We start from the raw sequence: 13,037 nt of genomic DNA, 5'->3' as shown, positions 1-13,037 counted from the left end.
AAGGTATTCGATAATGAAGTGAACCGCAGTCTCAAATTAAATTCCTGCCTCATGACGGGGGAGACTCTGAGAGAGGGAAGTTTTTCCACCGAGGTGAAACCCTTTTCGTCACAAGTTGTTGTGAAGCAACCACGAGAGAGGTTTTGGTGCAAATGAGGCGGTTTCTTTCCAAAAAAAAAGAGGGATGCAAAAGACATTTAGATGGTAATGAGATACCTTAAAAATAAAGTATAAAAGCTGTGAGTTAATTACTTACAGAATTATTTATTCTTGTTCCATCTCACTCTCCTGTTTTTCTTCCTTCCTGAGATAATACAGTGGAGGGATGGATAATACTGGAATATTGTGCTTCTCGGAAAAGCTTATTGATGTTTAGCATTATTGTTAAGTCTTAATCGATTTATTTTTGGGATAAATGTTATTGTTCGCATTTAAATGGTATTTAATTCCGTTGATTGGGATGGCTTTGTATCCTGTCCTATAAGAAACTTCCTATACACCGAAGAAATAGGATTGAAAATTTACCGAGTAAAAAAAATAATGAAAAAAACACATAAATTTATTAAGGAAACTCGATTTCATTTCAATATTTAAAAATTACTTAATAAAGCACTCTGCTTCTATCTAAAAGTTTTGAATAAAAAATTCTAAAAATAAGTCTCAATGAAGGATTTTTCTTCAGTCCTTTGGTAGTTTCTGATTCAGAAAATCTTTAACTATGAATTGTATAAAATGGTAATAAAATTTTTCTTAGTGTACTGTAAATGCGGTTGACTTTGCCCCCTACCGTTCGTAAAGCTTCTCTTTTATTCTAGGACTTAAGGACGGCTTTTACCAATCAGACATGGTAGATCGGATGAGTATTTCAATTTCATGCTTTGCGAAGTGCTGAAATTCGTAACTTAGATGCTATATAGTCATTGGAGGAGAGTTGGAACAGTGGGAGAGATGGACCACTTCGCCTCCTGCCTACACCCTATGTACGATCTCCACCTTATTTGGTCTATTTGTGCCCTTCAACATTCTAATGAAAACCTCCAAGTTACAGCTTTCTACTTTTAAAATTGTACGAGAAAATTGAAATTGAATTTTTTGGATGTCTGAAAAATGGCCAAAAATTTTTATTTCGCCATAAGAATACGTGTATTTGGGGGTTGAGGAGAGATGGAACTCAATAGTTTTGGCAACACTTCCGGTGTGAATTTCGGTCAATTTTCTTCAAAATCTTTTCAAGTAAATCTTAGAAATTATTTTTCCTAAATTTCTGGTAAGACTGACTTGATACACTCAGCGAAATTACCATCGAAGTATATGAGCTACATATTCCACAAAATAAATCATTTATACTGAAAAAATAAAATAAACTCCAATAAATTCAATGAAATAGTGTTCATGTCTAAAATCACTTCCCTCCTATTCTAAATTAATAAAATAAACTATAAATATTTTGCTAAAATTAGGGGTGTTCCATTTCATCCGCACTTTTTTTGAGTGTCTCAAAATGCAACTTTTTTTAAATCCTATTTTTCGAAGTGACTATTTTCATCTAGGCTTTTCTAATATTGATATCTTAAATTTAGAGTCTTCAAATGATAAACCAGTGAGATTCGACTTTGTCTCGCATTCAAAATGTATTCGCAATATTGAATATAAAAAAGGTGTTCCATCTCTCCTCGAATGACTATATACCTCAAACAAACTTTCCTTTATTTACCGTTTATCGGTTCTCAACCGATTTGAACCAATTCATAACCCAGCCAGCACTAAATGCTAACCGATTTCGATTCACCTGAAGCATCTAATATTTTTATCTAAATTCTGCTTTGTCATTACCTACCCTTTAGTTAGCAATTTTTGATCGGGAACTGCTTTTTGTTGATCGACTCCTTAACGACTATAGCCTTAAGAGTAGTAAAATTTATTTTCGACTGAAAAATTACTTATCGGTTCATAATCGATCCATTACCGGTTCACAAACGATTTGAGTCGATTTATAAATCACTCAAAACATTGCCTGAAAATCCCTAGGAGCAATCCCTTTATTTTTTATTTCTTATTATGGGGAAAAGCAAGGAACCTCTACGTGTATTTAGGGCTTTAATCGGAACTAAATCGGTGTTCCTGGAGGGGAATTCTGAAACGCTCATGTGATGCCATATGACAAATTGGGTTCGAATCTTAGGAGAGCTTTTTCGAAAATGCGATTCTGTAGCCGTGACATTGTCATTTCAGCTCACGTGGTATTGTCAGAAGTTACATATTTGAGATTTCTGGCAATTTAAATGACAATGAATTTTGTTAAATAAATCAACCAAGACGTACTTTATTTTCATAAATTCATCAAGTAAAGGATTTTCATTAAAAAAATCAATGAATTTCATTTTCGAACTCATATGATATGACAAAAAAAGCTCGAATGGCATTGTCAGGTTTCGGACTCACGCGTGACAATGCCACGAAAATTACAGAATTCACCTACTGGACAGTCCCCAGGGACTGACTAATCCTTCCACTACAAAGCTTAAATTAAGAGTTGAAAGAACACGTGAATACCTCAACTACAAACCAAGTGAAAGCTCGTGGATTCGATCTTGCGGTAATGACTACACTCAACACAAAAAGGTCCTTTTCAGGACCGGGCCTTAGTATAATTAAAATTATCAAAATTAAAGAAAAAATACGACGTGTTTTAGAGCAATCCCAAAAAACATGGTTTTGGGTAGGAAGGGCAAGGGTGGGGGTAAATGAGAGGCATGTTGATGGTCCAAGGATCGACTTATAGGTCCCCCGAAGGTTCCAAGTCTCTATCTCATACCGTTTGGTCTCTAGACATGGTAAGAGCCAAACAGACGGACTGACAGAAAAAACAGCCTGAAATTATTTCTCAGAAATCACCTGATACGCTAATGAACGCTTATTAATACAGCCAGTGAAGAAGCATTTCCGACGTTTGGCTTCGGATGCTGGTCACCTACGCTAAGACGGTGGCGGACGCATGGTGTGGGGGGTTATGCGAAATTGAATAATATTATTATTATTATAGATAAATGTATATTATATACTGCTCTGTGGAGTTCCAGCATTAAAAAATCATATTTTAGAAGAAGAAGATGGCACTTGTGGCCTTTACACACTAGAGAAATTTATGTCCATATTGAAATGTTTTTCTTACACAGACGTAGGGAATTGGCTTCAATATGGACATAAATTATCCTAGTGTGTAGACACCATTACTGGATTTCAATTTGATTAGCATACTCAAGGTTCCTTCTGAACTTCTCATTGCTTTCTCATTGCTTTCTCATTGTACATTGCTTCTCGGAAAGGAAAACTGGATTCCAATTTAAGGTTTGGAATCGCTGCAATCTCAGAGTAATAATAACTAATGAAGAGGACGAAGTAGAAAGTTTTTTTTACAAGCAAAGTAAAACAAACTCAAACATTGAATAGATATCGAATTTTATCAAATCATGTTTTTTTTTTTTAAATTATTCTTCAGAGTGGAAAAATAAAGTTCTATGAACGATTTTTAAAGACAGGATAAACATTTTCTAGTAGATAGACCTCAGTGCTCCAGCTAATAAATAATAAATTTTCTAGATGAGTGAAAAGCTCGAATCTGGGACTCTTTTTAGAAGATATCATTCCTGATATTTTGGAATTTATTATCAATTAAAAGGGGTGACAAAGCGCCCCATATTTTGCGAAATGCCCAAATTCGTGACTAATACTAATTTCAAAAGTAGATTCGTACCAAAAACGACGTTTCAATTGAAAGAATCGAATAGCCCCATATACCAATAAATTCAAGATCTCAAAAAAAAAACAAGAAATTCTATCAATTTGAGAAAAACATGTTTCTGGCGAACATCAGAACATCTAAATTCAATTAATATATATAAAATTACTAATTTATTAATCAACCAATAATTCATTATACGCCAATGTTGGTTAACTGACCATGCACCCTTTCTTATTAACTCTTAATAAAAATCCCTGTAAAATTGCCTTTTTGTGCACTAAAACTTTTAATTGATTGAAAACTTATCCATTTTAATTAAAACTGTTAAAAATTAATAGATGACTATTTTTAATCAAAACTCGATTCAGTGCAATTTCATTAAACGTCAATCTGTTACGTAACAAGCTACCATCAGCAATTAATTCGATAAGGATCTTCAGTAGAACTCTTTCATAAAAATAAAACCATTTGTAAACTGTTTGATGCTTATCCTGGAAACAAATTGAAGAGCAATGAATTCTCATTTAATTGATTTCCTCATTGCGACAGAGCTTTGCAAGGGGATGTTCAATCACAATTATAAATGACAAGGCTTTCTTGTTTCTTGAGTTTCGTCAAAGAAAGAGACAATTGTTATATTTATGAAATAAAATAGAGAGCAGAAGCTTATTCGAAGTGGATTAAAAATCAATAAAATTAAATTCTGGGCATTCTAGTCATTTTATAAGAAAGGAATAAAAAAATTAAAAACAAAATTTAGTGAAGATTTTTCGGGCCTTTGCTCACGTTATCGTACACTGAGAGAAATCCGAAAAAATTAAAATAACATTACGGAAATGTTTATTTTACCCTGCAGTATTGATACGAAATCGGTGTAAATATTATGCTTTTTAGGTGTATTAGGGGTTAAAGTTACCCTTTTTAATGTTAATTTTACCATTAAAAGAGTGTAAAATTAACATTAAAAATGTTGATATATTTTTACATCTAAAAAGTGTTAAAGTTATGAGGAAAAAAAGTTAATCACATCCCATTTTTTCTCAGTGTAGGAGTCAGATAGGCAGGACTCATGTAAGACCTGCCAGGGTTAGCTGCGCATAAGGAATTCTTCGTAAAGCATTCTCCGACCATGAGCTAAACCATGGGTTGTGCAACTTCACGCCCTAACAGAGGCCTGCAAACACAATTTCTGCAGGCTTGTCCACCTGAAAAGAGTGATGTAAATTGTTTAATGGACAATCTCGACATCACATCAAAAAACATCGTCAGACATAAGCTGAGTGGTGCCGTGGTGCGTGGAAGAGCACATCAAGAAGTTTAAGTGGTCTTTAGACTAGAGGCTTAGTCCTATTCCCGAGGGCCTCAAAATCTTAAAAAGAGAGCAATTTTATTGCTTTTTGAGAACCTAATAGGTCATTTATCTTTAATAAATTTAATCCTAAGTTAAATTTTTGCAAAAAAAACGTGAATGATAAGAAATTAGACCAGTTAAGCCATATGGTTAAGCCTTAGATCTGAAGTCCGTATAATCATTGGTTCAATAGTATGCTTATTTGCGGCTATTCTAGAAGCCACATCAAGGACCTTTTTAACTTCTTTAAGGTTCATCTTGTTTTGTTTATTTTTTTCAGTGTTTGTCAGGTTCTTGACACGTTTTAAATTATCAACGAGGTTCTTGCTCAAAGTTATTCCCAACATTGCGAAACAATTTCCAAATTTCGTCTAACTAAAAATGTTTCTTAAAAACTTTTTAATGTTGCAATGTTTTTGAAACCTTTGCAAGGATCTTCAGGGTTTGTGATTAAGACTTCTCAGGTTTTCATAAACAATTACTAGGTTTCTCTTGTTTCGCAAAAGTTTAATAAAATTTAAAGAAATTCTGTCAAAATGTTGACGGATTTTGGTAAAGATTTAGAAAATTTTGCGAAACTTTACTAAACTAAAGTCTCTTTTGTTTTGCGAAATCCTTTATAACTTACCTTTTCTGTAATTTTATTAAAAATTAACCTTTCCAAGAGTCTATGATTTTTTCAACATACGAATACTTTTCCGACTTTGCCATTTCCCACTAAGTGGGTTTGGCACTCTTACTGTGTTATCACACTTGCACATTAAAATTTTAATATGATTCACATTAATTGTCGCTGGTGAGAGTACAAATGTGTAATTTGTGTATTTGAATCATTTTATATTTAAAATTTAATCAATTTGTTGATAAAAAGGTAGACTTGGACCGCAAAATTTGATATAAATTGATTTATAGCATTAATGCGAAAATTAATGCGATTTTCTCTTTAATTTTTTAATGTGAAAAATATTTATGCTTTAGGTAAATTTAAACTTGTTTTTGCAGGACAAGTCCACTTCTTTTTCAATAAATAGAAAAACCCCAAATATTAAGTGACTCAAAGACACAAATAACATATTTGAACGCTCACAAGCGACAATTAATGTGAATCACATTAAAATTTTAATGTGCAAGTGTGATAACGCCGTTATGTACATCGTTGTACTTCGAGATTTTTGACTTCATGTCCTTTTTTACAGTGGAAAGCCATGTGGTAGGAAGTACAATGTGGTGGTCAGCACAAGGGGTAACTCATATTGAGGAACCCTCGTCAATTGTCTGAGAGATCCAATTTTAGCATCGTGAAACCCGATAAACCCATTCTTTGCATCACGAAACCTGAAAAACCAAAAACTGCTGTCAGAAAAAATGGAAATGAGTTACTCTTGTGGTCAGGACCATTCTTTTATTTGGTTTGGTTAAGAAACGTTTTATTAAGTGCTCCTCTGGACGACGCATCACATGGCCATACCATCTCAACTGTGATACTGCGACTTCTGCGAGCTTATCGCCAATTTTCTCCACTCGCATGCTGCCCCTTACTACATGTTTATTGCGTATTCATTTAGGGTGACTCCCGGTTCCGACGACCACCTCGGCATTCGCATTTCTTCGAAGTGAAGCTTTTGATCATGGGCTTTGGTTGCTGCTCTACATTCAGAGCTATAGAGCATTGTATGTCGGGCCACGGTCAGGTGCAGCTTGCCTTTCACCTTTTCGGTTACAAAACACACCGGGAACTGACACTATTTCACCCACCTAACCGATACCTAACCATTTCGGTGCTTTCGCTGAAATTGAGGTGCATATACTCAGTTTTCGAGCGACTAATTTTAAAGCCATTACCCTTCAAAAAAGATTTCTCAGGTTTAGCATAATTAAAACAAGGTTTCTTAAAAACTTTTCCAGATTTTTCGAATTTATTAAAAATTTTAAAGGATTTTCAGACTTTGTGATGAACATTCGAGCGGTAACTGTCGTTGTGTAGACTTTTAAAAACTTAGGGAGATAACCTCCTTCTGGGAGCGTCAGTGGTGTTTCTCTTTTCAGGGACACGATTTTAAACTATTTATGATGACGATGATTTTAAAATTTATGATGATACCATTTCTACTTTTTCAAGTATTGCGAGATGCGAGACCCTTCTCAAGGTTTCCGGATTTCTTGGAACAATGTAAAAATTTTCAGAAACTGTAAAATTTTTTTCGGTTTTTTCAAAACTTCTTTTTTAAACGATTGGGCTTAATAAAACATTTATGAATTTTATTTATTCAAGCTTTCTTTATTCTTTTTTTTTTAGGAAATAGTCATTGGTTCCTCCGAATGACTTACCCTTTGGATTTTTCTATCCTCTATCTAGATAAATTCTGTCTCAGATAGAACCCGCGTTGTTTGTGGCAGAAAAAACCATGGTTCAGTGGAAGCTTCACAGTGTTTTAGACACTTTGACGTGAATGTGTGGCTTTTGACTCTCTTTTGGTGGCTGGAAAATCACATTTTGAGTTGCGTGCTGAAATTCCTGAATAGTTCCCACTCATCACCAAAGAGGACTTGGAAACGAATGAAAAGAACAAATCCCATTGGATGTCCTTTATTGAATTGGTGAATCTTTTCGCTCAAAATCAAATTCAATAGCTTTCTACTTCGATTATATTTTCCATGTAACATGCATAATGTTTCAACAACAAATCAACTTAGAAGTTATTCACGATGATTACCTACTTGATAAATAAGTATGGCATACAAACTACATGATTTCCTTATTTTTTTTTGGTATTACATTAATATATAAAAAAAACATATTTAGCTACTTTTTCCTACAATTATAAATATTTGAGACAATTATCCATTTTTTTGGCTATTCTACCTATCTTCAGTAATACAGGGCATACATTTTCCTTCCATTGACACAACTTTTTTTTATTCTACATTTTTTTGTTTGTTTGTTTAAATGCTTAGCAAATAGAATAGAGTGAATGAAAGAAAAAAGACTTTGATACTCCCTCTCACAGTTAATATGGCATCTTCCTCTCCACTTCTAAATCGAAATTATGGCACGGAATTGCATGAGAATTCAGTGAATTTTTCTTTCCACCAGAGATTCTTCCATCAGCGAACATTTTCTCGCTCATTAGTGCTGCACTAGGTTCTCCTCGCTGCTCCCAAACCCATTCCGCAAATCACCCAGCTTCACCAGACCAAAGAAGCTGGTGTAGGGGTGGAAGAGGACGAAACGGTGGTGCTCAGTGTCCTTGACAACAATCTGATCATTGGGTCTAAGGACTGCGACGCCGCTCGTGTAGCAGGTGTTGGTCTTGTTGACCTCTCTGTCGCTGTAGGTCATCCGTTCGCAGTGCAGGAAAGTCTGACCATTGTGCTGGACCAGGAAGCTATTCCGATCCGGAACGTCATCATAGTAAATCTAAAGGGAAGATAAAAAACATCAGATTCAAAATGATTAACCCTCTAAAGAAGATTCTAAATTAGGAAGCAGTGGTAATGATGCTATTCCAATAAAAAGAGATGGCAAAGCGTCCCAGCTTTGCGAAATGCTCGAACTCACGAGAAAATCCTCTCCGTTAGCATATTTTTTGTATGCACATATGGTTACTGCTGATTTAATCTTGTTTATAGACAATGTGAAAGTCATTAAGAAATTATTAAAAATTATAGGGGATGTAAAATTTTTCCAAATTCGGTACTTAACTGGTTCATTACCGATGAAGACCCTTGTGAAGACCGATGCAGTCGGGTTTGAAATTTCAATACCTTTCCAAAACATCCAAATTTAACCAAATAGGGAGCATCTAAACGGGGGGATTTTAATTCGAAACCGCCATTTGGAAACAAAAATCCCCCACTGAGCTTTAAACCGGTGCATTTTTGCCTATCTTTTGGAGCTTAAAATCTCCCTCTTCGAAAGCTCCATTTGTTTATGTTCGAATATTTTGATATTTGAAGCAGTTTTAATTTTTTTTTGTTTTTCAAGAGATGTTTTTCTTAAGGAAGAGGAGATGGGGCATACATCCTCTATATCAAAACCGTCCTACCGCAGCATTTTATGCTAATATTGTTACTAAATTAAGACAATATCGTAAGTTTTTATTTTTATTTTTTGATGCATTCAGAAGAGTGATCGATATCGTGTCCCCATTTCATCTGCTTTTCGACTCTTGATAACTTTGAAAATAGTTCACGAGAAAAACATCTCTTGAAATACAAAAAAAAGTTTTAAAAGCGCTTGAAATGTCAAAATATTCGAACATAAACAAATTGAGCTTTGAAAGAGGGAGATTTTAAGCGCCGAAAGATAGGCAAAAATGCACCGGTTTAAAGCTCAGTGGGGGATTTTTGTGTCAAAATGGCGGTTTCGAAATAAAATCCCCCGTTTAGATGCTCCCAATCGGTTGAAAAATGGGCCCTCCAAATTGGTTGACCTTTGACCTTCAATAATTCAAAATAGCGAATTTTCCGGTCATAAGTATGTTAGGGCGAAATGTTCGCCTGGACTACTTCTAAAATATATCTGAAAATCATTGAAAAAGCTTGGGCCAATTTTGAGATAAACCAAAATGGAGGAAATAAAAGGGCATGGGGAGGGGAAAAAAGTCGAGAGATATTGTTTTTTTTATTGGGGGTCATCGAAGACTGAAAGTCGATATCTCTTACCGTTTAACTCTTTCGCGTCATTAGGGTCATATATAACCCGTGGAAAAAACAATTTTTTGACTATTTACATTAATTGAAATCTATAAGTTTGTGCACGACATCATAATAGAAGGATGTAAGATTCTTGGCTAATTTTCTCAAGACTCCAGATATTCAGGAAAAGAAAATATTTGAGATCAAAAATCACGAATTTCGAACTTTGTGAAATGACTTTTCTTTTTCAAAATTTTTTATATTCATTTTTTTTAGCAAAAAGTTCTTTAGAAATACAAAATAGAATATCCAAAGATTGTATATTGCATATTTTGATATAATAAACTACTTTCAATTTTCCAGAAAAGCGTGTAGAATCTTCCGGGTCATATATGACCCTATTGTCGGCAAGGGTAACAGTGTTTTCGTCCCAAACCCATAGCGAAATGTAGTTGGGACATTGTTTTTCTTTGTGAAATGCAGGTGGGACATCTTGCTCCTGGACATTTCATCTTATATCTGATGAATTATAATATATTTTGCAATATTTTAGAGTATTCTGCAAGCGTCTCATGTTGTGCAATTGTATTGTGTGTGAATAAATATGTGGATAAGTTTATTTTTGCCAAATACCACTCAAAATATCGTGACAGTGACTGTTCAAGGGATTACCAGGAAGATTCCTTGAACACCAGGAGTACAGTGTTCATTAAGACAATCCAGTTTGCCATGGTTTTGGCCAAATTAATAACTTCAAGCAAAAAAAAAAACTCTTAAAAAGCCCGTGATATAGATTTTGAAAATGGTATGTACGTACACTTCCCTTGAGGACAATAGGGTCATATATAACCCGGGGTTTTTCCGAGTTTTCATGCATTGGAAAGTTTTTTTCCTCTCTGAACTATTATATTTGATCATAAAGCATTAGGAAAAACTCAATTTTACATGAATTCATCTGCTGAATAAAAGTGGGACGCGAAAGAGTTAATTGCGTGCTCTTTGACCCTTCACGTCTCCGTTTATATTGATATCATAAAGAACCTACATCATTTTTCGATCGGAATATAGAGGCCGATCAATTTCTAAATTTGACATAGCTCGTATTAGGTAAGTCAGAAGGGGTTATGTATTATCACTTTAACTATAATTCTGTCCCAATCTGTATCAGGGAGGCTACGATAATTAATCTAGAAAATAGCCAGCACCAGGAAGGGTGACCTCATCGACTTTCGATGTTAGAAGGGGAGAAATTATTTCGTGACATGTTTCAGTGTCACCAAATCATAAGTGTGCAAAAACCGTTTGAAACTGAACAAACGTCATATGAAACTTGTACGTCAATGGTCAAAACTTATTTTGACCTTTATTCGGTTTCAAACGGTTCTTGCACATCCCTGCCAAATTATTAAAAATCTCACCTATTTTTAATAATTTTGGAATAAATTATAATTTAAAGACAGTTTTTTTTTAATTTTAGCTCTTTAGATTTTAAATTGTTCTCAATAAAATATTATACTAAACTTTACTTTTACTTACTTTAGTAAGTTTTACTTTAAACTTACTAAACTTAAACATTGAAAATCTATGGAAAATGAGTAAGATGTGTAATTAACCCTTTAACGACGAGACACTTTTTACGGACTGGAAATCAACAATAAAAATTAAACTGAGAAAGATAATCAATGATAAGTCTTACATCTAATCTTGGAATGTCCAACAGAGTCTAATTCGGTGTATTTTGTGCTTCTATGAACGATAGGGACAAAAATAGCCCAAAAATTTAAGTAATTTTTCTGACAATACCAATGAATAATATTTTTCGCTTTAATAAAAAATATTACGTATGAGTATTGTATTTTTTATTGCCAAATGGGTTTTGCTTAAAAAAATTAGAAGTATAAAAAAATTTAAAAAAATCAATTATGAATTTGAGAATTTAAAAATTCGTCTTTTTTTATTCTTTAAACCTTCTACTTTACAATTATGTACAGACATAAGAAAACAATAACTTTAGGTAGTCAGGAAAAATTATTTTCCTTATGGGACACCGGTGTTCCAATCGTCCTTAAAGGGTTAATCTTGGCAAGCAAATCATTCTACTAACCTGTGCATAAATGAGATACAATCCTCCCTCTTTGACCGTTACAACGCCATTGTCCATGGTAAAGAAGTGTTCCATGCCGGCATTTGCTGCCCAATTTGCTGGCTTCCAGTACGTGTAAACCTTATCGTGATGACGAAGTCGTCCATTTACTATTCCAAATAAATAAAGTGTTACTTCAAAAAACATTTGTGAATATTGAAATCAACAAACCAACCTCTTGAATGATGAGGTGCTCTAATATGATATTTATCTTCATCACCAACATAATGAATGGCAATCGTACGTGCTAGATGTTTCTCTGTTTTGGAAAATATAAAATTTCAATTAAATTCTAGGATATTCTTCACCCCAATAGTCAATCTTACTCTTACGCTCTCCGCTGTTGGCGAATCTGCGAAGATTAATTTGCTTCTGAGTCACAAATTGCTCTGGAGCAGCTCTATGTTCCTGTTAAATTTTAAAAGAAATTGCTTTAAAAAACTCAATGCAATCTTCTCAATTGTGTATTGCTCGAATTCAGGGGGAAAGCAATGTATAATCGGTATAATCCATTTATTTTAAGTGAAGAATAGATTTAAGGGTATTACAAACACCCTGACCAAGTAGGGTTTGCAATACGGAATACTATCTTCCCACACATAAGATTTCGACATTTTTTGGGATCGGGATAATCCTGGGATTAAACATTGAATAAAACGGGATCAGGGGATTCGAAATTTCTAAATATTCCGATCCAGAAATCTTGGTATTTTTAAGAACCTTGAATTCCCGGGAACCCTAGATTTTAGGAGTCCTGCAGGATTTTTGAGATCCCGCGATTTTCGTTTGTTACCAAGATATCAAATTTTTGAAGTGCAAAAAGTTTAGAGAAAAATACAGTTTGTTTATCTGTTACTTATGCTGTCTACACACTAAAAACAATATTCGTAAAAAATTACCTTTTTTAAAAAAAAATCTGACGTTTCTGCCTACTAGGGGAATTTTTTTTTAAAAAAGACATTTTTTATAGAAATTTCTCCTAGTGTGTTGAGGCCATTAGAGGCCAAACGGTATGAGACATTGACTTATCCTCTTATGCGAACGCTCCTATACTTTCTTTCATATTCTAGATTAATGGTGCTATTCCAATGAAAAAGTGGCCATGTTTAGCACATTACTGTTCTCAAGTACTAAAAAAGACCACGTCTGTTCCCATACGTCAT

At 34.1% G+C, this 13,037-nt stretch overlaps 1 protein-coding gene across 4 annotated transcripts in view; it reads right to left on the bottom strand.

The window, feature by feature from the left end:
* Positions 1–7,664: 7,664 nt before the first annotated feature.
* Positions 7,665–13,037, bottom strand: part of LOC129804631 (uncharacterized) — a 52,325-nt gene continuing 46,952 nt past the window's right edge. For 2 of the 4 annotated variants that reach the window (XM_055852125.1, XM_055852127.1), the window contains 4 exons: positions 12,201–12,282; positions 12,050–12,133; positions 11,836–11,984; positions 7,665–8,511 (listed from right to left, as the gene is read on the bottom strand). In XM_055852125.1, coding sequence (XP_055708100.1) covers positions 8,221–8,511; positions 11,836–11,984; positions 12,050–12,133; positions 12,201–12,282 — 606 coding nt within the window. In that variant the 3' untranslated portion in view covers positions 7,665–8,220. The remainder of the gene's footprint in view (positions 8,512–11,835; positions 11,985–12,049; positions 12,134–12,200; positions 12,283–13,037) is intronic. The other 2 variants (XM_055852126.1, XM_055852128.1) reach the window with 1 other exon arrangement.

This window comes from Phlebotomus papatasi, chromosome 2 (assembly GCF_024763615.1).
Source record: "Phlebotomus papatasi isolate M1 chromosome 2, Ppap_2.1, whole genome shotgun sequence".
Classification (NCBI taxonomy): domain Eukaryota; kingdom Metazoa; phylum Arthropoda; class Insecta; order Diptera; family Psychodidae; genus Phlebotomus; species Phlebotomus papatasi.
Note: the sequence above shows the minus strand (reverse complement) of the source record. Positions and strands in the feature narration are given on the sequence as shown.